The sequence below is a fragment of the Mustela putorius genome, unplaced genomic scaffold, assembly GCF_011764305.1.
Source record: "Mustela putorius furo isolate JIRA1106 unplaced genomic scaffold, ASM1176430v1.1 tig00001680_pilon_pilon_pilon, whole genome shotgun sequence".
In the NCBI taxonomy this organism is placed as follows: Eukaryota; Metazoa; Chordata; class Mammalia; order Carnivora; family Mustelidae; genus Mustela; species Mustela putorius.
In genome coordinates this window covers 1,555,533-1,580,403 of record NW_025421840.1, presented here as the reverse complement: position 1 = coordinate 1,580,403, position 24,871 = coordinate 1,555,533, and the positions used below count along the sequence as shown (strand labels likewise).

The following is a 24,871-nucleotide window of genomic DNA, read 5'->3' as shown; positions in this document are numbered from 1 at the left end:
TCCATCTTTTTATTGCTCTTTCTTTTTCATGGGTAACTGTTAATGGTTGCCTTAGGTAACACCAGGAGTTTTTCCTTATAAGAGAGCTATAGTGTTCAGCATATGTTTTCAGTTACCAGGTAGGTGGTGTGTAGATTTTTATAGGATTGTTGATTAAAAAACCCGTAAGTTAAATACTCTTTAATGGTCTCATCAGATCACTGTTTAGAGCAAGGCATTCTGACTCACAATTGTCTTTTTTTTCTGCCCCTTAATACGAATTAGCTATGCCATAAGAAATGTTTTTTTTTTCCATTCATATTCATGGACTAAGGAAGTTATTTATTATTTGAATTATTTTGTTTAAATTCTAAGGCTCTCTAAGAATTTTTAAATTTGCTGTTGAGAGATCAGAAGTCCTTTTTAATAGAATTTTTCTGAAGGAAGGCAGTAGATCTTAAATCCGTTTCCAAAAGAAGGCAATAAATGTATTGCTGGGTGTGGAGCCTATTTAAAAAAAAAAAAAAAGACAATGTCAGAAGCTGACAAACAGTATCGAACCAATCAATAGGGTTTTGGGTAAAGCGAAGCAGTGCAAGTACCTGTCTGTACAGGAAAACACGGCGTGGGAGGTGGAGTGCTACTGGAATGGGCGCCCAAACAAGAAGGAAGAGTGATTGGGAGTTGACGTTACAATGTGCAGTGGCTAGTTGTTTCTCTGAGTGCCTAAACACAGGAAACATCTAGACAGTGGGATCAATTCTAAAATGCATTTTCGGTGAGACTTGATGGGATACTTAACGAAACATTGTTAATAAGCAGTAATTGTCTAGCACGTGAGACGCGCTGGCCTCAGAGACTCGCCAGTACTGTCTTCGAAGCGCGGTCCTCGTGATGACCGTGATCGTGCTCTGGTGGTCTCCATGGTGGCCCATGACGTGCAATGATGCTTAGTCTTTTATTCACTTTGTCAGGTGATAGCTCTTTACAGCTTGGGCTTGCCGATGTGGAAGTGTATATTCTACACTGCTGACACCTTCCGCATCATCTGGAACAGGTCAGGGCCTACATGTTAGAGGTGAATGACTTTAATACACCAAAGGTGGAAGGGGTTCGTTTCTAGGCTAGTCAGTATGATCTCAAAAGGGAGAGGGATGGGGCTTATCAGTCATTCTTTCGAAAGTTTTGTCTGGTGACCTTTTGGAAATTTTGAGGATAAAGGACAAAGAAACTTTGTTCTTCCCGGTGGACTAGATCTTAGAGATTTGGAGAATTAAGTAGGCACACTTGGAACACTCACTTTTTGCCACCCATTTTGACTCAAAATGCCACCAAAAGCCCATCTTCTATTTATAAGTGAAAGTTAACAGCAGTAATGATTTCTGGTAATGTGCTAGGTACTCTGCACACATGAACCTCCTTCAATCTTTGTGATAGTTGAATTAGGCCTGTTTTTCCCCGAGATGAGGATGCTGGGCCTTAGAAGGCTAATGAGTTCACTTGCTCCAGTGATCTGATGCGGGCCCAGAGAGCACACTTGGCTCAGACTCATTAGGACATGAGTAAAGTTCATTGTTTATTTACAACTTAAATTGTTCATAATATAATTTTAAGTACAGTTCACTCAAGTGAATATTTACTAATTCAATTTTGCTTTTGGTTCTGTCAAATGGAGATAAATCATTGAATGTAAAGATACTAACTTTTTAATGTGAATTTTTGCGAGAAATTGTAAGAAGAAATAGCATTGTAATAAAACAGAATTGCTTTCTAAACTTAGTGCCCCGTGCAGGTTGAGAAAAACCTTTTTCACAAAATAGGAGGGAAAGGAGGGAAATCGCCCCTGCCTCAGGAACTCAGTTTTTGTTGCCTGGACCTCTGACCTGCTCAGGGCTGTTAGTTTCTGAGCTACTCTTCATAGCTGATTCTGCCTCAGATGATTCATCTTTTACTTCCCCCATTCCCAGACCCCTTTAAAGCCATCCTCACTGACTTTAGGAAGTTGAATGCTTATGCAGTTTGTGATAAGCTTTTTGGTGTTCTCACAATAAAAATAGTAAGACTTTAGGACTGAAAGGACTTTAATGATCTCTGTCTCATCTCCTTATTTTGTAGATGAGACTGTATCCCATTTTATTTTTCTTCAGTTTGAGCATTCCCAGCTGTACATCAATTTCTTTTATATGCTTTAAAAGTTGGAGTCCGAAGTAGGTCAGAAGCAGGAGGATAAATAAAAGTGTGTTGTGCAAAGACTTTCCTAGTAGTAGGCTTGGCGGGAGTTCAGACTGCAGTGTTGGTCCAAACACCTAAAGTCTGTGGCTTTCAACGTTGGGAAGTGCTGTTATAACATTGTTATAATTAACTGCTTATTTTTATAAACCGATCCTTTGGAAGCGCTGTCTTCAGTTTAAGTCCTTTGTGCCATGAGGATCTTTCAACGACAATTTTCAGTTTTTCACTGAAGTCTTATAGTGTAGTTCCTGCTGTGCATGTAAAGTAGATGTGCTCAGTTTTAAAATGACTGGTTTTTATCTAGGTTATTGTAGTGGAGAACATCTGACAAAAGTCACACACTCCCTGATGTAACGAAGCGGCCCCTGTAGACGCTGACCTCAGATCAAGGAGCTCTGCAGTTGAACTGAGAGCTTCCCTTCTTCAGTATCGCGTTTTCTTAACATGTGTTTCTCAGATATCTGTGGGTACTTATTTTTTGGTCTTGAGGTTACAGAACCTAATCAGTGTTGCCCATACAATTTTTATACAGACTGTGTCAATATTTTTCTTTTTTAAAAATACTCCTGAATATTTGAAGACCTGGCGGTGTGTTTTACATTTATTTCCTTTGCTCTTTAGTTAATCTCTTCAAGGAACAGTCACCTTAAAAATGTCACTAAGTGGTAAGCACAGCCCAAGGGACGAACACCTTATTGACGGCGTGTGTGGTCGTTTGTAAAAACCATTGCTTCGAGTTGATTTTTATTACTTTGTCTTATCGGTAAAAGACTTTATCTTCTCCAAGTCCTCTCACCTTCGTAGTCCTGTTCCTCAGTGTGTCTGTTTTTCCAGTTTTAATGAAGAAACTGGTTGAGGAATTACTCTTGTAGTTCTCACGAGTACATTTCTTTTTGTACCTTTGTCTATTTCTTGCTGAAAACCAAATGATGCTTTCCTTCATTGATTCTTTGTATCAAGATTTTTATCCCCTGTGTGTATTATGATTGAAAGAGAGGCTCGCTCCAATGATGTCTGTCCTCTGGGCAAGTGGTAGATTGGTTTAGTAATTTAAAAATATCCTGCCAGTATGCATTCCTAGATTCCCAGGAGAATTTAATGTTCTTGTAGGAATTTTGTGTCTTGTTTACTAATGAAAATAGCATTTTTAGTGTATATGGAAATGTGGGGCTTCTTCAGGATGCCTAACACAGCGGCATCTTTAGAAAGACATCATAGTCCTCGCATTTATGAAGAATTAAAACATTTTAATACATGCAGGTTTGATCCTCGTAGTAATATTTGAAATGACTATGAGTTCATCATCTGTCATTTGATATTTGCAAATTTTTTGTGGGAGTGTCGGAGAGGCTTCTATCAAAATAACAGAAAGTAAGTTCTTTTATACCTTTGCAGTTTGGACTCCCTATTTTTATTGAAGGAGAGGGATAGCGTCTCATTTGCATGTAGACACTTGATTGCATTATTTGTTGACTGATAATACTCTTTCCTTAGTTAATTGTAAATAGAAATTTTTGTTACTATTTACCAAGAAAGAATGATACAATAGTGTAACCTGTGTATAATTTAGTGCTCTTAAATACACTCTCAACTTTTAGTATGCAACTGTTTTCTTTCCTTGGTCAATTTCAGGATTGCAGAACCAGTAGGTCTAGATGCTCACGAGCCATCTGAGCAAATGTGGCAGGGAGCAAGGTCATTTTTCTCACGTTTTAGAAATAAATGGGTGGTTCTTGGTCTGAACACAGCCTTCCTTTCTTGGTGCTTCAAAGAACCTAGTTTCCAAGTTGCTTACTGTAGCTCTTTGCCTTTCTTTAATCATTTATTAGTATTTATTTGGAGAGTTGAGTTTTGTGTTAACTCTGCCAGTCCTTCCCACCAATACAACTTTTTAAGAAATCACTGTGGCCTTAGCTTCCTCTTTGCTTTTTTAAGGCTGAAATAGATGGAACGTTTCTTACATGACATAAGGAGGCTTTTCTTTCTTTCTTTTTTTTTTTTTTTTTGAAAAGAACTAATGTTGTAAGTGTTTTATGCTTTTCCAAGAGGTCATTTAAAAAAAAGGGTCACTTACGATGTTTGCATTTGTATATCACTGTTATATTAAATATACATGATATACCTGATGTCTGAGTTTATTTTTTAGACTTCAGATTCTATATCTGACATTTGGAAAGTGAATTTTTCAAAAATGTCAAATATGTATTTTGTGCACCCAATAAACCAGCAGAAGTTGCTTTCAGTTGCTGTTTTTCTCCTAGAACATTGCATATATAGTTGGTGTTTTATATACACGGATAATCAACTGTTTGACTAAAAAGATCGAGCTCATTGATCAAGATCAGTGATCACTGATCTACAAAGATCAGTTCTTTTCCCAAAATGCAGAACCAAAGTTTTACAGCTACTTTAAGAACAGATGGAACCAGAAGAAATGCTTGTCTAGCCTGCATTGTTAAAAATTGTTTATTGCTCTGAAGAAATAAAATTTTATTAGACCTAGAACTTCTGGGATAACATGGATTGACTTAAATTTACTGCTTAGGATTCTGCTTTATCTTAATAGATTTTATAAAAGAATATTACTGGAGTACCATTTTGGGAGGGTTGGAGAGATTTCATGAGTACCTTCTATTGATTGAGGCAGTTTTATACCAGGTCATGTGAATATCTCTGTGGTTAATGAAACTTTAATCGTTCTTTTTAACTGAAAGGCCATTGCAAAATGACTCTTAAGAATTCACATTACACCGAAATACATAAAACAGAAGGCAAAAGTTCTGTAGTCCAGCCCTTGTGATTTTTAATCTTTCTAATCTCTTTTTGTGCATACAACATATTGATAATATATATTATATCTCAAAAGGTTACTGCCCAGATAAAAATGTGCACCCTGTTACATTAGTTTGAGGTGTAGGGCTTACTGATTCAGTTTCTCTGCTCCTCATGCTGTGCCTACCATGAGTGGGGCCACTGTCTGTCACCACACCCTGTGTCAGTACTATTGATGGTATTCCCTGGGCTGCCTTTTACTTTTTTAAAAAATTAATTAATTTTTTTTGAGAGAGAGAGAGCGCATGCGCAAGAGTGCGTGGGGGGGGGGTGCAGAGGGAGAAGGGGAGAGAGAATCTCAGGGAGACTCTCTGTTGAGTGCAGAGCCCAAAGGGGCGTGAGCCCATGACCATGTGATGGTGACCTGAGCTGAAGCCAACAGTCGGCCGCTCAGTCAGCTGAGCTGCCCAGGTACCCCTGCTGTGCTTTTTATTCCCGGGAATTAGTCATTCCCTACTGGAAACTGTGTCTCACTCCCCTCCCCCATTTTGCCCATCACCCCACCCCTGCCTTTTGGGCCATCACTTCTGCAGCCTCCATCCAGGTCCTCAGTCTCTAAGAATGCAGTGTTTGATACTGTGAATATACCACCATTTATTGTCCTATTCTTAAATAGGTGTGAACATTTAGGTTTTAAGTTTTTTTACTTTTGCAATTAGTATTTCGGTCTATACCCTCCATCTACATCTTTGCATCTTGAGTGATTTTGTAGGAGGAGTCCCTAGAAATAAAATTACATGGTCAAGAGGATATAGGCATATTTAAATTTTTATGGGTATCACCATAGCTTTCTCCTGAAAGATTTTCCATCTATACCCCACCAGCTGTTTATGGTAGTGTAGTGTCTGTTTATCTCCGTTCCCAACGCGTAATAGTGGTCTTTTGGATCTTTGTCAGTGTGATAGGTAAAAAGTTACCAGTTTGTTTGCTTTATATTACTTATTGAATGAGGTCAAGTTTCTGTTGTTTATATTTCATAAATAACTGTTAGGGTGTTGGATCTGTTAAAATTAAGTTGAACTGTTTCTTAGGATTTTTAAGGACTTTTGTATATTATTAAATACTCATTTTTAAATCATGTTTTACAGATTCTTACCCCCCCATTCCCCACATTTTGATGTTATTTCTGGTATATTTTGATTTATAGAAGTTTTACATGTTTAGATAGTCAAATTAGAATTTCTTTTGATTTCTCTGTTTCTAAAGGCTTAGAATGTAAAGATTGTATAAATTACCTTTGCATCTTTCTGTTTAGTTGTTTTCACTTATCAGGAATTTCCTTTGGTATAAACAATGAGTAAGGATTTGGTTTTTAGTATTTTTCTGTTTAGCTTTCTAGTTGTTACAGCGCTATTTAGTAAATAGTGAACAGTCAAGAAGCAGTTATAAATCTTTTCTGTGGGGTGCCTGGGTGTCAGTGGGTTAAGCGTCTGCCTTAGGCTCAGGTCATGATCTCAGGGTTCTGGGGTTGTGGGATCAAGCCCCGCATAGGCCTTCTTGCTTAGCGGGAAGCCTGCTTCTCCCTCTCCTGTTCCCCCTGCTTGTGCTCTCTGTCAAATAAATAAATAATCTTAAAAAAAAATTTTTTTTTTCTGCAAGAGTCAGGACACGTGGCTGACCTGATTGGTGGTCCCCGATCTACCCCCTGAGCAGATCTACCCCCTGAGCTCGGACTTTGTGCTCCTTGGAGGCCTGGTGCCGGTGTCGGCTCTCTCTGGAAATTGCGCCACTGCTGCCCTGTAGCTTTCATCCCTGTCCACTCACGGAAACTTCTGGATGAGTGTGCTGCTGCGGCTTATGGAAGCGGGGTGGGGGGGGGGCTTCACAGTACTCGGTCTCCCATATGTTAGTTTTTGCTTTCTTTTGTTTTCATTTTTTCAGGGGGCAGAAATGATCTTATTTCCCACTCCTAGGACTACTCTTGAATTAGGTATTCGTGTTTGCTCGGCTCCGGTTAGCTGTGTCCTATGCCACTTGGGTGTTCTGTAGTTTGACCAAAATGTATGTACGGAGCTTTTGTTCAGTTTCTGGTTTCCAGTTCTTTTAGCAAAACTGGCGTTTGTAGATTATGATTATGGAGAGTGATTGAATACAGCCCCTTCTGACCCCAGACTACATTGGGTTTTCTCTGTGCATTGGGTTTAATAAGATTCACTTATTATATAGGTTGATATATTTATGGTTGCTTTCATTTGATATTAGCCTTTTGAAATTAGGAGGCAGGGAAGAGTTTTAAGGGTCTACACTTGCTGAAATTGCATTCCAAATGTTCTGTGTTCTATGTTAAATGCGTGTGTGTGTGTGTGTTTCTTCTGGAAAGAACTATAAGAACTGGCACTTAGAGGATTTTGTCTTTCTGTGATGCTTACTTGAGCTCAGAAGCAAGAGCCCTATGTTGCAGGTTGAGTTTTCCTGCTAGTCTGGGATGGCTCTATAACATACTTTACAACAAAAATGGAAATAATCGAGAATCTGGTTATGAGCCACTCTTTGATTCCTTAGCCCTGGTGCCCTTGATCAGCTGCTTGTATTAGTACGTCTGTGTCATGATCTGATGAGAAATTTTTCTTCCTGTTGTTTAACTCTCATGTCTTCTACTCCTTTTCCTAATCAGCCTCTGAGACCTGGTTAGGGACTGATTCTGTCTAGCTTCTTTTGATCCCAACTTGATATTTACTCATTCTGGTTTTTTTCTTTAGGACTTATCTGCATAAAAGCAGTCAGAAATTAAATTACATGCATTGTCATTTTCACCAGAAGGGCTAGCTTAAGATTTGGATGTGTTATTTTTTCTCTGCTGGGATTTTGAAGAATAGAGGCAGTTTCAGAAATCATTCTCTGCTTTTCTTTAGCGTTTGGGTGGCAGTTGGTGCCTTCTTTCCTTACGCCTTAGATGTAAGATGGTTCCTTATTGTTTTTACTTGGAAAGGCTGAAGGATATTAGACAATATCAACAGTGCATTGTGTCTCTGGCATGAATTAAATGGACCAACCAGTATCCAAGAATATTTTTAACTTGGCTAACTGACTGTATTTTTACCCCCCACTATATGGAAGTTGGACTTCACCCTTCTGATGTTAAAGATTGTTCAGAGACCAGATGGCCATGGCTATTTCCTTTGGGATGTCCCACTATAAAATGGGGAGTCATACCGACCTCCTAGGGTAGTGGTGGATTTTAAAGAAGTTAACTTTGGTAAAATCTCTAGCACAGTGCTTGGCACATAGTAGGTGTGTTAATTTCTTTCCCTTCCCTGCAGGCCATTCACCTGCTCTTCCCTCTACGATTTTCCATAACACAGTTTTTACTTGGAACCAGCCTTCTGCCAAGAGTCTCAGTTTGGTTGTGTACTCCTACAACTACTATTTTTGGCTTGACTTCCCTCTCCAGCTCCCAGTGGTCCAGCCACACAGTCGCCTATTGTACCAGCTGGTTGATGTAAGTCTATCCATCCTCAGAGGAACCCGGTCACTTACCAGTAAGCTGTGTTTCTCTGAAAATGTAGCATCCTTGATAACTAATAGGCTTTTTTTCCTTCTTTACCACTGATGATGAATCACCTGTAATGACTTCCTTGTGTGATCCTCAAGTAGGAATGAGAATTGGAGAATTTTATCTGTTGATGTAGGTCTCCTAGTGAGTTCCTGAGCCCAGGACACTTGCCCGATCAGGTAAAATGCTTTGGAGACTCATGAGGTCAAAATCCTTTTCAGTATTGTGATATGAGACTTAATTACATAAACTGTCAAGGATGATACATTTTCAAAGAAAAAAAGTTACTGGTAAGTAACTGGAATTTTTTGAGTAATTTTCCTGTTAAGTCAATAAATAAGAATTCCCAAACTTGTTTTACCAACAAATGCTTTTGCATTTGAATATTAGTTCATAAATGAAAGGAATATGGTTATTAGTTAAGGTTAATAGTTAAGGAATGGCTTAGGTTTCTAGAGATACTATGTAGATAATGAGGTGGGTATAGGCCTTCAGTTTTCTAAGTAGATGCTCTCTTAGCATTCAAGAGAAATTGGAGTGAAACCTCCATTAACCAAAATCAGCAAATGCAGTCTGTTCATTCCAGAAACATTTTTTGAGTGCCTACTCTTTTTTGAGACACTGTGCTGAGTATCGTTGCAAGACAGAGAAATAAAACCACACTGTCTAAGCTGCTTTTGCCCTCAGAGAGCTGATTTCTGGCCCCTTGGTGACTCTGGTGGGTCTCAGGGTTGAGAGGCTGGGGTCTGACAGGTGCGGGGTTGGAGGCCGTACTGAGCACTGCAGCCTTTGCCGTCTCATTTTTGTGCTTCTCTAAGTTCTTTCTCTTCAGGGGTAAAAATCACTGGACCTCATTCAGTAGCTCCAGAGCATTTTCTCCATCCTTAGAGCAAACAGATGAAGTAGAGTCCCTCCTGTCTGGTAGTTGAAAGGAATAGTAAGCTGTCTAGCCTTAAGTCTGACCTTGGGTTCAGATGTTAAGTTCGCAGGTGGGTAAGTCAGAGTTGGAGAGGCAACACACTCCCCTTCCTGCCCCAACCTCTAAAGGAGGCTAATCTTCAGAATTAAAGCCACAATATTAATTTACTTCCCTCCAAGTGTGAAAAAAAAAAACCCAAACTCTAATTTTTTTGGTAAGAAATTACAGTTACTTTGTACTTAAAATCCCTGGACAGAGTATACTACTTGGTTCAGTAATGGGGAGCCCTGGCCCCACAGCTAGGCAGTTAGGTGGGGAGGAGCGGGGGTGACGTGAGAGTAAGAGACTTGGTAGTGAGAGGACTAAGAGGAGGGCCTGGGGAGAGGGCGTCTGGCCAGCAGCAGCCCGGGCGCAGCTGTGCGTGGTCTCTGACCCTATGAGCATCTCAAGGGCAGGGGCGCAGCACAGAGATGAGGTGCGTGGGTGTTGAAATCAGACTTAGGCTTCCATCCTGGCTTGGTAACTTCCTACCTTTCTGACTAGGCAAGTTATTTAACTTCTGTGAACCTCAGTCTCCTCCTCATTTGTGAGGTTGTGACGCTGGAGGCTGAGAGAACCAGTGGTTAAGACGATGTCTACAAAGCACTTAGCACAGTGCCTGCAACATAGTACGTGCTCAATAAATGTTCACTGCTATTACTGGGTCATTGGACGGATGGATGAAGAACCGAATCAGAGACAAGAGCGCGGAACAGGGAGGGATGCTGGCTCTGGAGTTTTAGTGGACCGTACACACCTTCTCATTTACTTGAGCTGTGAGCTTTCTAGTATTATTATCTTTATCTTGGCCCTTTTGGAAAGCAAATTAATGGATTAATCACTGTCACAGTTCTTTCTAACTACTCTTATCTTTAAACCTTCACTTCCACCAGGAAGGAACTGTTTTGTGCCGCAGTGATTGTGACCATGGCAAGATTGTCCCCCTGGCCTGATGAGACGCTGAGGGCCAGGTGTGGCCTGTAAGCCAAAGATTTTCACTGTAATTTCACCAAATCTAGTCCTGCTATTTTTAAGACCTCTCCAATAAAAATCAGACATTTAATAATTATGTGTGTGTATATATATTATTTTTGTTTCATTTTACTCCTTCAATTCTTCTTTTTACTCTATTTTCACTCATTGTAGCTTATGAATATATGTCCGAGGGTATTTTTGAGCAGGTTCTTGGAAGCCTTATGATTGGGTAATGGTCCTCTTTAAGAAAAGCTGGATTCCTAGACAGTATAGAAAGTGCTGTGGTCCTTTGGGCACAGATTTTTACCGTATTTCATAGAATCAAAGATGCAAAATTTTGAACATTTTAACATATGAAGCTCGGATGCATCTTAGAATTGCTGTGATAAGAAAGCATTATGTTACAGTTTGGCTGGCAACATTATTTTCTCACTGATACAGAAAGTAATGGAATGCCTTGAAATTGAGGTCATCACAGGTTGGATGAAATACGGTATTTCAAGAGAGTAGATGCACTTAAACATTCTAGAATACGGTATCTGTGGCAGTATGAGTAGTGGGTAAGAGCTGAGGCTCCAGAGTCAGGCTTTCTTTCTGGGATGAAATTTTAGCCCGATCCACTGCATGACTTTGGGCCAGTTACTTACCTTTTTTTCACCTGAGTTTTCTCATCTGTAAAATGGGGGCTAAGAATTAGTCCTCATCTTACAGTGTTGTCAAGAGGACAGAATATGATAAGACATATAATGTGTTCAAAATAGTGCCTCGCACATAGAAAGTGCTCAATAATGCTAGCTATTACTATTAATTTAGAGATTATACTTCTGCAGAATGGATATGAACTTCTTTTGTTGTGATTGAAATTCAGATCTGTTACTACCCTTCATTTTTGTTTATCATCTGGTAATATCAGTAAATGATGCTTGGGCTTTTTAAAAGGGAGGATAAAGATGAGAAAGGTGAACCTAACAGTTTTCATATTCTTACTAAGTGAGATTTAAGAGGCATATTTGGTATATATAATATTATTCCATGTGGTTGAGATCTAAAAGAAATTAAGCATCAAGCTAGGAAATTTATAGTGAGTTAACCTGAGGCTAGCACATACAGTTTTTGATTCTGGTTGATATTGGTAAGTATGGGAAGGGTTCTTGGAAGCTTTTGAAAATTTGTGAAATCTGAAGCATTTTTTTCACCTTAAGTAAAAGAAAGCAAGGAGAGAATCCCTCATGGTTGTTAGGAACCTTGTTGTCTTAGCTAAAGGAATTTCCTTTTCAAAATTACCTAAGTGGGCAGCGTCCCTTTATAATATGTTGACAGCTTAAGGTTGTCTTTTAATTCTTATGAGTCAATTTTATTTTTTCTGTTCTAGTGTTCAGTGACCAGTGACTTGGATTTTCCAACACAAGTCATCCCATTAAAGACTCTGAATGCAGTCGCTTCAGTGCCCATAATGTATTCTTGGTCACCCCTACAGCAGAATTTTATGGTATGTAAATCATGTGTCATCTGCTTACTTGATAATAACTTATTTTAAACAAAATACAATTTTCTTGTCAAGGTGAATCAAAAATAATATAAGTAAAAAAAGTTATTGAAATGATAACACTCAGTGATTTTTTTTTTTAAACCGATATATATTTTTAAATAAACCTTTAAGGTGTTGCTCTTTTTCTAGTCTTTCCTAGTTAAAATATTCTCTAAAGAAAGAGTGTTAAGCAGAAATCCTACCTGGGATTAAAAATATGTTTAAAAGATGAAGCTTATAGTTCTTACGCTTGAAAAGGTCAGTCAGTATTCTGTAATTTCAGTCTGATATATAGGTTTTATTAATTGAGAACTTTTGTTGAAACGGTTTTAGGCAGCATGTTATTAAATGATAATGTACATTATGAAATATTCTCAGGACTTATAAAACACAAAGTTTAGCATATTTCCACAGATAAAACCGGCCTAATAGCTTTTGTGACAAAATGCTGGTATTTAATTCTTTGTAGAAGTAGGATGAAGGAGGTGAAACGAGAAATTTGAGTGCGCATTCTTGACTTGTGTTGTTAAGTAAAAAATACATAGTTTTATTACTTACTTGATATGTAAAATAAGCTAGAAGTGTTGGTAGATGTCCTTGATGAGCCTGCTTTAGGGATTTTTTTTTTTTTTTTAAAGCATCTTCCATGAACTCACAACCCTGAGATCAGGAGTCATGTGCTCTACCAACTGAGCCAGGCACACATGGAGACTTTTTTTTTTTTTAAAGTTGTATATTATTATTTTTTAAAGATTTTATTTATTTATTTGACAGACAGAGATTACAGGTAGGCAGAGAGGCAGGCAGAGAGAGAGAGGAAGTGAAGCAGGCTCCCTGCCAAGCAGAGAGCGCAATGCGAGGCTCGATCCCAGGACCCTGGGATCATGACCCTAAGTCAAAGGCAGAGGCCTTAACCCACTGAGCCACCCAGGCGCCCCAGTAACTTAAAGATTTTATAGCGAGTGATTAAAGACAAACTTCAGATACTCTTCTATAATTGCCTCGTATGTTTAAGGCTTCTTGCAAAAACATTTAGTTTAAGAATTCTGTTGCAAGAGCTTATGGGAGATTTCACATTTTCTTAGACTAAAATTCTGAAAGGTTATAGTGTTTAATACTGTTTAGAATTATCCATGAGTTTTGCTGGTCACTGACCAAGGCAAATAAAGCGGACTATCTTTATTATGATTAGGATATGTTTTGAGGAGCAAAGTTTACAGCATACAGTTAGGAAGACAAAATAGCCAGTTGTGACTTAATTTTGGCTTTTATCCAGAAAAATTAACATTCCTAGTTTAAGTGGGATTAGTGAAAGTGAGCTGTGCAGACTGGACCCTTTAATTGTAAGTTTGGTTCTGGATAGATCAGGGCGTCACAATCTCAATTTTAATTTTATATCCCTTATGCACTTTCCCTCCCAATTTCCCTTTTCCTTGTTCATCTAAGATTCTGTTGTCTCTCTGAACTTTGCAATTGTCCTAAATTTGTTACCTGGGGATTAGTTGAGATTTTTCCCTTCTCTCCGTTTTTCCCGTCTGCTGCTACGTGACGGTCCCCTGTGTGTCTCGTGGCCTTCTCGTGTGTTCTTCGCTGTCGATCGTGCGCCCCGCCTGAGGCTCCTACCCTGGCCGCAGCTGCCGCGTCCTCCTCTCCTCGTAGTCAGTCTGCTCTGTTTATCAGAATTTTCCTTCTCAGCTTCTCCTTTTAACCAAGACTTCTTAAGACAGACCTGTCCTTGCTTAAGTCTCTTCAAATATGGACTCCAGAACCTTCCAGTCTTGATCTATCATTACTCTCTTTTTTATCCTTCACTGAAGATTCTCTCCCTCCCATGCACGTCTGCGGCCGGCCCCGTGTGTGCTTCAGTTCTCTGTTCTCCCGAGCTTTTCTTAGATCGGCGCGCTCGGCTAAGGTAGTGCCTTTTTTGTCTCCTGTTGTCTTCAGAACCTCCATAAGCTCATCTCTCATCTTGCTTAGCATGATGAGTTTTTAAAAAAATACATATTTTATTTATTTATTTGACAGAGAGAGACAGAGCGAGCGAGGGAACACAAGCATGGGCAGTGGGAGAGGGAGAAGCAGGCTTCCCGCTGAGTAAGGAGCCTGATGCAGGGCTCGATCCCAGGACCCTGAGATCATAACCTGAGCTGAAGGCAGATGCTTAACCATCTGAGCCACACAGGTGCCCCCAAATGATCAATTTTGATAGGCATCTTTTTCCTATCAGCATTGAAATATTGTATGTAATTGTAGAATGTTCTTATTTTATGTATAAGAGCAAATCCTTTTGGCATAAACTTTATGAAACTCTATTTTACATCCCCTAGATTTTTATTGAAGGTCTGAATAGCTCGATCATCAAATGAAGTTTAGAAATCCTTACGTTGTTATCCTTTTTTATGGCTATTTTAAGTGGTTTTGATACAACTATTCTAAGACACTGGGTGTATCTTCAGATTGATTGGTCATGTGGTAATATGCACTACTTTTTCCTTTCTTGAGGAACATAAAATAATGGTAAGTTTTAATGATTGATGACATGTCAGATTAGGTGAATAGGGTATTTTTCTTAATTTTTTTCCTTATAAACAGTTTGATTTCTGAGATAATCCTTGTTGATGGGAGGGCTCTTTATTTTATATTTTAGAGTTTGTTGTCTATTAGTTTAGATCAGGAGAACTGAGTAGAGACATCTACTTAGGAAAAAAATCGTATTTTACATTACATTGATTTAAAAAGTACTTTGATATTTAGGATAAGCCTGCTTTTAAAATATATTTTTATTTTTAGGTGGAAGATGAAACTGTTTTACATAACATTCCTTACATGGGGGATGAAGTTTTAGACCAGGATGGGACTTTCATTGAAGAACTAATAAAAAATTATGATGGAAAAGTACATGGGGATAGAGGTGAGCCCTGTGTTTATTCCCTTGGAAAAAGAGGCCAAAGAACTGAGAGATACTTTTAATTTCTTAAGTAGAGGTATGAAAAAGATTTTTAATATTGAAAGTAAGTTTTTTGCTGGACTGACCTGGGCCTATTTTCAAACCTAAACATTTTAATGTTATCCCTAACTATTTTTAAATTGAAAAATCATTTTTGCTATTTGAAAATGATACATAGTTGGTTATAACATAAATTATGAGGCCAGTAAAATGTAAATTAAATAGAGTTGTTGGGATGTTTGTAGGTTTTAAGATTCCTTCACGGTAAATTAGGGTCAGGGCCCTGCTTGTGTGATGCGTGGGCTCCAGAAGGCCCCATGCTCAGAAGGACGCCCCACTTAGCTGCCGCAGGACCTACACTTCCGCCACTGCCACCACGGTTTCTGTCCCATCCCGGAGACCCCAGCGAAGCATCCAGCAGGAGGGCGGCATGTGTAACATCATCGCCATCGCTTCTCTCGGGAAGAGTTGTTAGGAGGAGGCTGAGGCCACAGTTAGTTTCTAGAGAATTAGGTTCGAGTAGCGGGCGCTGGAAACTTGGGGAGGGTGTGATGAAAGAGAAGGTGCCAGGTGTTGAAGTTAAATTCCTCCTAACTTTGCCTCAGGCCAATCTTAAAAATGATCTCCTACCTCATTTTAACAATGTGCTCGTGCTAATTAATAGGTCCTGGCTGTTTCTTCCAGGTTAGAAAAGGCATATGTAAACTTTTGTCATCACCACTTTCCTCTGTGTATTTCTGATATTTGACTTGATGAATTTCAGAATGTGGGTTTATAAATGATGAAATTTTTGTGGAGTTGGTGAATGCTCTTGGTCAGTACAATGATGATGACGATGATGATGATGGAGATGATCCCGATGAAAGAGAAGAGAAACAGAAAGATCTAGAGGAGAACAGAGATGGTATGTCTGTGTATTAGGCTTGTGTGTAGCCCTGACAGCGTTTTTCAAAAACAGTAAAGTACAAACAGATGTTCATTCCTTCTTTCTCTTTTTCCTTTTCTGAACTAGCATATTGATAGTAATAGAATCAGAATGAGAATATCATTTGTAACATTTCATCCTATAGTTAGGCATCTTTATTTCCTTTGGCTAACGAAAGAGCGTACTCTGTTTTGGGGATTTTGCTGGGTGATCATCGTAATCATCATTATGATATAACCTGTTGATCACTGACTATGTGCAAGTAGTGAGTGTCCCAGTCGCTCTCGTGTTCCGCAAGGTGGCTGTTCGCGTCAGATCTCTTTTGTAGTTGGAGAGACAGGCTTAGTGCAGTTAAGGAACTTACTTAAGACCACACTCTTGGGGAGAAACAGAGCCCAGAACACTATGATGGTAATCCCTCTGACTGCTCGAGAGTTTTAACCCCTACACTAGTGAAGGCTTATCAGAAAAATAGAGGACCCCACACTCGAGCCCACAGTCGGTGGAGACTCAGCATAGCACGCTATTAAACAGCGCAGAGGAATGGGGAAAACCCGCAATCTGAAGGAAGCAGGCAGTGATCATGTGGTTCCTCTCCTTGGCTTGTCGATGAAGAAACAGACCCCAGTGGATAGTGGCCAGGCGAGGTCACAGACCCAGTTGGTAGCAGAGCTCTGATTAGAACCTGGGTCTTCAGCCTTCCGGTTTGTCTTAAACTTTCCATATCTGACTTGGAGGTTTTTGTTTGGCTCACCAGCACTCCGTGGATACGTATAACATGTGTCAGAAGTAAGGGAAACACAGAGTCGATAATTTCTTAGGAAATCCGCTTTGTTAGATGTAGTTGTGTGGAGAGAGGGAAGGATTGAAAACTTGTTTACTATGATTTTTTTTCCCTTTCATATTTCCCCATTTAGATAAAGAAAGCCGCCCACTTCGGAAATTTCCTTCTGATAAAATTTTTGAAGCCATTTCCTCAATGTTTCCAGATAAGGGCACAGCAGAAGAACTAAAGGAAAAGTAAGATTTGTTCTTTTGAGGCGGTCTTGCCTTGTATGGTACGAAGCTCAGCATTTTGGTTTGTCAGAAATGGAACTGATGTAGCTGGTGAGCCCCTGGGCTTCCTCTGTTGACTGGCAGGGTTCTTGAAACCCCTTGTCTGTGGTACTCTTCCTCACGACAGTCGCCATAGGCACAGTAAACACACGACATCATTGACAGTCGTACACGGAGAGGGGAATTTCTCCGGACCCTTTTAGAAACGTTGGTGTCACTGAAGTTTATTTTAATTAATATGGTAACATTTTTCATGATCTGGATCCTACCCGTGAACTTGATTCTCGATATACCATGCATAATTTTTAATTGGTTTTTCATCTAAATAGATTATTGTCGGTTAGACCTTTCCTTTTGTGTTTTGGGCAAGACGAACACCACAGCCAGTACCCGGCCCCGTTCGGAAACTGTCTTTTCGGAGTTGTTTTGGCCCCACCTTCACTTGGCGTTCTTCTTGGTTAACGTTAGGTACAAAGAGCTCACCGAGCAGCAGCTCCCCGGCGCGCTTCCTCCCGAATGCACCCCGAACATAGACGGACCAAACGCTAAGTCTGTGCAGAGGGAGCAAAGCTTGCACTCATTTCATACGCTTTTCTGTAGGCGATGTTTTAAATATGACTGCTTCCTACATCGTAAGTGCAATTCTTGTACGTTTTCATTTTTTATCTTTGTTGTGGAATTATGGCTTAAAGCAACTTGGAAAGTGTTGTCGTTTATTATAACTAGAATTTATCATTTAATCTGGCAGTTATGATTGAAAAATATGTTAGGATCAGAGTATCGTTCTTTTGTACTTTGTTGCTCGAGGGCTGCTGTGAAGTCTTGCACGTGTTTAATTTGGACCACGTGCCTCCCACGAATTTGGACTACAGGTCAGTGGTTTTTCCATAAATGGTAACCAAGCACTTGTTTTGTAATATAGCTCTTCCTGTGAACCGGTAGCCAAGAGCAACACTGTGATATTGATGAACAGATTTTGTTGAATAAGAAATTGGCTGAAAAGATGCTTATATGTTTTTGTCTATTTAGTATGGTTTGTTTTTTTTTTTTTGGTGCGGGGTCCTCTGAGTAAATTACTTTAAAAAATTTAATCTGCATTGGGGGGCAGTCTGGGTGGCTGTCGGCCAAGTGTCCGACTCTTCACTTTGGCTCAGGTCATGGTCTCAGGGTCGTGGCATCAAGGCCCCATCTGGCTCCGCACACAGTGGGGGGTCTGTTGGGAGATTCTCTTCCTCCGTGTCCCAGCCCCCCAACTCCATGCCCCTCACTCTCATTCTCTTTCTCTCAAAAAAAAAAAAAAAATCTGCATTTGAATACGGGAAAAGCATAAATGCTGTGAATGAAATTTAAGTGTGTCACATATGATACTGCTTTATTTTTCTGACATTGCTGGGGAGTGAGGTTTCGTAGGAAATTTTCTAGGTGCTGGGAACTTTTTAAGCACCATTTAAAAAGCACCAATTACTTTTGAGGTGCATTATTTTGAAAACATATTTGCTATCTCCTTGGTTTCCTAAGCAGAGTTTACTTAATAAACTCCATGTTACAGTTCAGGGCGCCCATCTCTGTGGCAAGGCCACACTCTCAGGGGCGTCTGACCTGTGCCAAGTTGTTCCCCCCTGTGCTGAGTGGCCCTTTCACATTCTGTGGCTTTTACAGAAGTTTCCCCCTCATTATCCAGTAGCACCTCTTAATGTTGATCAGCCCGCACACACGGTTACATCTTGTCTCATTTTGAATTTTTGCTATGTCTGCTTTCTTGTGCTGCATCTCATAATTTGTTGTGTGATAGGTATCTTGACCTGGAAATGGGGTGTGTGTGTGTGTGTGTGTGTGTGTGTGTGTGTGTGTGTGTGGCTTTAGTGGTGTAGTTACCTTTAATTAGAAAAATTCGAAGTAGATTTCAGAGTTACTGTGTTCTCCATGTCCTTGCTATTGATTACCACCGAGTCTCGGTGATTTCGTGGCCGTAACCGTCTCTGGCGCCAGCCACGTGTTTTTCCAGCCATCGGACAAAGATCAAATATCTTTCTTGGGCTTGGCACTGTTGTCTTCACACAGCCCTGGAAACAGGTGCCTTGAATTGCATTTAATTCGCCTTTACACACAGTCGTTCTAGAAACTATGTCCAATTTTTATTAACAATATTATTAATCGAAAAAATATTATAAATTGCCTGCAGATACACGATAGCAAAAAAAAAATTGGGTGGACTCTACTCGGAAGTCTGTAAAATGGCCCCTTTAATTTGTTTGTAGATGCAGCGTTTCTTGTGTCTTTCTTGTTGTACAGATGAACCAAAGGAAGTAAGATACTACTTTTAACATGAATTATTTTATTGTGATCTTTAGATTTGAGTAATTTCTGTGAACCTTGAACCTGATAATTACCTCCTTATTTAAGCTGGGGAGAAGAAGATAGACAGTTGTTCCCTTTACTGAAGTCTGCTTCTGTGGAGCGGCAGGCGGCTCCCTTGTAGCACTTGGGGAGCAGGGGTCCAGCGGCCGCGGTGGCCCCTTTTCGTTTTCTGGACGCTAGAGCCAGTCTCCTCACGATTTAGCCTGGATAGATCCCATAGGAATTCACTGCTTTCCATGAACTTTGACAAAAACCACACACCATAGGTTTTTCCTAAGTAAAATGAGTCAGTAAATACACTAAACATATAAAAGATAGCACTTTGTGCTTTCATTTTGTCTTTTGTCTGTGTGAGAGAATAACCTAGTAGCACTTCACACGCTCTCGGTTGTAAGGATTCAGCTGATTACTCCGTGCAATTTACGCAGAGTCAGATACTCAGAACAGTACCCGGCTTGTTTTACGCAGAGTCAGATACTCAGAACAGTACCCGGCCACTTCTGTCCTCCCCCATAGAGTCTGCACCTCACTTCTTACACCGCTCAGCACCATTTTTTTCTGACAAAATGCAGATATTCTTCTTTTTCTGAGTGTCCTATTCAAAAGGTGCCTTACTTTTCAGGCTTTTCCCCATTTCGACTAAGTACATATTGGTCAGTATTATTCCTGTCTGGAGATCTGCGTGGTCTTCCGCTGTAGGAGGGGAGAACTTACTGAGCTGATTCCTAAGGGTCAGCATTTGGATTGTTCTGTGCCTCCCACGCTAACGGTGCTACAGTGAGTCACCCGGCTGTGCCTGCACATCGTTTCCCGCACGTGCAAGTTAGCCCAGTGCCCAGTGTTTAGACAGGCTTCGTTGTTTTTAACATTGGGTCGCTGGAATTTATTCTGGTAGAATTTTTGATGCACCCCCTCCTCCCCACCTCCAAGGCTACTGAGCTGTTTCCATACCTTTTACTGGAAAGTTCCCCGTTTGCTGCCCTGCCCACCGCCTTTGTTCCCCATTACCATGTGTGCTTGGGTCTCTTTTCTTTGCCTGTGTTCCTTGAGTCATTCTGTCCAAGACGCTTTATTCAGAGATCTCCTGGCTATTCTTGCTTATTTTTAATGTAAATTTTATAATCTTAAGGTTGTCTAACTAAAAAAAAAAAAGGTCTAGTAGTATGTTTATTGGAATCCCTTTAAATTTATTAATTACCTAAGTGAAAACTGATATTTTAAAATGAGGATTCAGTGTAACTATATGATCAAGTTACCTTTTGTGTCCTTTAATAAACTCATTTTCTTCCTGTAGCTCTTGTACATTCTTTCTTAAGATGATTTCTAGGTATTAATGGGTTTGTTGCCTGGCTTTTTCTCTTTCAGTCTTACATATTTTATACCTTGATACTTTACTCAATTGTCCTTGTTTATAAGAGTTTCTCAGTGAATTCTTATTAAGCTTTCTAGCTATGTAAGTAAACTATCTGCAGTTACTAATACTTTCTGTCTTTCCAGTCTTCATGACTTTATTTTCTTGTCTCATTGCAATGGCTAGTATCTTCAGTAGAGTGTTAAGTGACACTGGTACTAGTAGATACTTTTTTTTTCTTCTTCTGGATTACTTCTGGAAAATTATCCCCTTCACCAGGTTTTGAAATTTATTTGTATAAAGATCTAAGTGTTCTAATGATTCTTTTGTTCTTAAATGTTTCATTCTCTCATTTTTCTTGATGAGCTCGTGAAGTGGCTTCTTTTACTTTATTTTGAAAATCCATTTTGTGTATTTCCCCCTCAGAGAATCAGCTACTATATTAGGTTTACTATTTTTCTCTTTATTAATGTGATTTTTGCATTGTTTTCATTCTTTCCTTTTTTTTTTTTTTTTTGATATATGTGGTTAACATGGATTGAATTGTCTGCAGAGTACTGTTTCAACCTCTCATGTTAGTATGTTTGGCATTACTATAATTTATAAGGATTTTTTTTAAGATTTTATTTTTATTTATTTGAGAGAGTGAGACAGTGAGAGCATGAGCAAGGAGAAGGTCAGAGGGAGAAGCAGGCTCCCCATGGAGCTGGAAGCCCGATGTGGGACTCGATCCCAGAACTCTGGGATCATGACCCGAGCCGAAGGCAGTCAGTTGTCCAACCAACTGAGCCACCCAGGCGTCCCTAATTTATAAGGAATTTTAAAGAATATTCTGTGTTCCCTTTTTAGCTCCTTGTTTAAGGGATAACTTTTAAAACTTCTGGGTGAAAAGGCCTTTTTTGGATGTTTTATATTTTTTTATTTTTTCTGTGTGGTAGCCTTACTGATAATAGGTTATTTAGATGTTAGAGGTGACTACCATTTTTATCTATAAAGAAGATGTTTTGATGGTAAGGGTTTGGCAGTTATCTTACCCAGGGCTCAGTATCTGACCATGGATCTTTTCTGTTAGAGGGACTTGTGTGTTCTACTGAACCTTGAAGGATAAATGGCTTTGGTTTGGGAACAAATCCCACTTTGTATTCCAAATAACTTTGAGACCACGATCCATTTTGTAAATTGGAAACGGGTTGTTCTGCAAACTTGGAATCATGTAATTTCTTTATAAAAGCTTCAGCCTAAAATGGGCTCCTGGTCCGTCTTTGACACTTGTTAGAGGAACCGGGGTCAGCTCCTGAACTGACTGTAATGTAACACATTGACAGAAATGTAACGCATTTCTGATAGGGAGGGAAGGCAGGCAGGCTGGGAAATTAAGGCTGGAAGTTTTATGTGCTTAAATAGGATCATAAGTAGAATCTTGGAATACATAGTTTGCTACATTTTCTCTTATCTGTATGGCCTACAGAGGAATCCATTTTAAGCATAAAATCCAATTCTGTCTGTGTGCTACTTCTGATATTACGTAAAAAGTCTGTTCTTTTTGGAATGTATTAATGCTTATTGTAGAGGTTTTAATATTTTAATGGTTAGACTTTCAGAAACAGTATTCCAAAGTTTGTAGTTGATGGTTGACTTTTTAAAAATTTATTTCAGATGAGTAATGATTAAAATTCAGACATACAGAGTTCATGTCTGCCATGAAATTAGAGTGACTTACCCTCCCTAAATCCCGGTTTTTCTCATCTTTAAAATGGGGATGGGAATCCGCACACCTGGAGGATTTTGTGGGGATTAAAGGAAGTAACGCCTCAAACCTCTTACCGTGTGCTTTGAACACAGGAGCCTTTACTGTGAGCTGCTGTCACTGCTGCTCTCACTACTGTCCTGTGCTCTGAACGTTGATGCTGTTATTTTTAAGGTACTTAGTATTAAAAATCGGAGATCTGCGATATACACAAGAATTATGTGATTCCAACCATAAGTATAATGAGTGAGAAGTTATTTTAAAGAGTTATTTATCTGGTGGGGGAGCGTGCATGAGGGGAGGGGGGCAGGGAAAGAGACTCTTCAAGCAGACTTCCTGCTCAGCGGGGAGCCCCCTGTGGGGCTCCATCCCACAACCCTGAGCTCATGACCTGAGCTAAAACCAGGAGTTGGATACTCAACCGACTGAGCCAGGCACCCCTACTTTGTATTTTTAAGCCATTTTTTTTAGAATTGCCAGTTTACTCACAGGGATAGGGAATAGCTGGAACTGTATATCGTAATAGTATACGTGTAGATACGTAACAGTAACTGTGCATCGTCCTTTTTTTGAATTTATTATTTTTAAAGATTTTATTTATTTGACAGAGATCACAAGTAGGTGGACAGGCAGGCAGAGAGAGAGAGGAGGAAGCAGGCTCCCCGTGGAGCAGAGAGCCCGATGCGGGGCTTGATCCCAGGACCCTGAGATCATGACCTGAGCGGAAGGCAGAGGTTCAACCCACTGAGCCACCCAGGCGCCCCGTAACGGTCTTTTTACCTTTACTTGAAAATCTTTAGATTTTTTACCAAGATTTTATAGGTTGCTTTTGAAATTAAACAAAAAAAAAAACAAAACCCCTCAACATCCCATATTCTTTCCTTTTTGTACAGTTTTTTAAGAAAGCACCTTGCTTAAATTTCCTAATAATTTTTTTGATCAGGGAATTTTACATATTCTACCCCCATATTATATTTAGCTTAAAAAATATTTTAATGACTTTGAAATACAGGTATTTCAAGATGCCTATGTGAAAATATTAAGTATTCTGAAAATCTCAAACAGTCAAGACATTTCTAGAAGAGGGAATTCTTAATATACCTAGTTTTCTTAAACAATTGAAGTTTGATATTGTGAGGGAAGTCTAGTAAGGAGAATAGTTCTCTTTCTTAAGCTAAATGCTATGTGAAATTAAGAATTTTTTTTAACCTTTGATAATAAAGTACCTCTGATTATTAGCAGCTTAATTTTTCCTTCATAGCCAGAACTTGGCTGGCGAGTGTTCAGTGACTTTGCTCTGATGCCCCTATGGCGTCCCCCAGCCCAGGACTGGCAGGAGCTGCCCTCCTTCTCTGGGCACGCTTGTGCACAGATACGTATGTGCCTTTGTCTTTTTCCCTGGATCAGGTGAAATCAAGAACATCAATTTATGAATAGTGGAGATATCCACACTAAAAACAAATCTTACCAAAAATAGATCACTCCGTATGTGCTGCTCACTGGCTAAGGACGATCTTGTCTTTTGGATCGAAGTTAATTTTTAGCTGCTGATGTAACCTTAACCTTTTATAGGCTCAGACTTTGTATGGTAGGGGTCCTCACCTGTTCAAAAACATAATCCAGTGCTAAATAAGTTGTGGTATCAGTCTCTCATTTCATAGCGAACTCTAACACACACTTGAAACAGAATTTGAGCCTTGACTTTCTCCTTCAAAAACCTAACTTTGTCTTTTTTCCCTTGTTTCCCTCATCAGTCTGTCTTTCCCATTTAAGTTCTATGGATAGAGTATGGCTTTTTACAGACTTTGTTTTTTTATTTTTTTAAGATTTCTTTATTTTGGGGGAGAGAGAGCACATGCTTGAGTTGGGGGAGGTGCAGAGGCAGAGAATCTGGAACAGACTCCTCTGACCGTGGAGCCCAACCTGGGGCTGGATCCCGTGACCCGTGAGATCAGGACCTGAGCTGAAATCACGAGTCGGTGCTTAATCGACTGAGCCACCCCTATAGATGTTTTTTAAATGGTTTGTTTCATGAATGTGTCACTTATTTGTATCCAAATTAAGATAATTTTCATCTTGTGTAATTCTGAACAGCGCATTTCTAACATTTGCCTCGGCAGCTGGAAGTAGGCTTTCTCAAGGGTTTTACAAGTTCTCACCACTGTGTGTTCATGTTTCTTTAGTTTGGCCTTGTAATAGAATCTGAATCCTTTTGTTATCACATTATTTGGGGATTTTAAGTTTCAAACACTTCTTTCTAGAACCTCTTTTATGTGACCATGTGTTTCCTGTAGAAGGGTGCTGACTGCAGGCTCTCATTAGATTGCTGAATTGTGTCTGATCTGAAGAAACTGAATTTCAGTAGTCTGAGGCTGTCCTCTTTAATTATTTAGAAGTTTATTTGTTTAGTTGCTACACCCACCATGAGGCTCGAACTCAAGAGCCTCGTGCTCTTCCGGGCACCCTTGTCCTCTTTATTTGTAAAGATTT

General features: G+C 39.6%; 1 protein-coding gene across 11 annotated transcripts in view; it reads left to right on the top strand.

Moving 5' to 3' along the window:
• EZH2 (enhancer of zeste 2 polycomb repressive complex 2 subunit) overlaps nt 1–24,871 on the top strand; it is a 64,739-nt gene that overhangs the window by 27,833 nt on the left and 12,035 nt on the right. For 3 of the 11 annotated variants that reach the window (XM_045087952.1, XM_045087948.1, XM_045087945.1), the window contains exons 4-8: nt 11,842–11,958; nt 14,788–14,908; nt 15,708–15,848; nt 16,787–16,889; nt 17,394–17,572. In XM_045087952.1, coding sequence (XP_044943887.1) covers nt 11,842–11,958; nt 14,788–14,908; nt 15,708–15,848; nt 16,787–16,889; nt 17,394–17,572 — 661 coding nt within the window. Of the gene's footprint in view, nt 1–8,303; nt 8,483–11,841; nt 11,959–14,787; nt 14,909–15,707; nt 15,849–16,786; nt 16,890–17,393; nt 17,573–24,871 lie in introns of all 11 variants that reach the window. The other 8 variants (XM_013045649.2, XM_013045648.2, XM_013045647.2 and 5 more) reach the window with 5 other exon arrangements.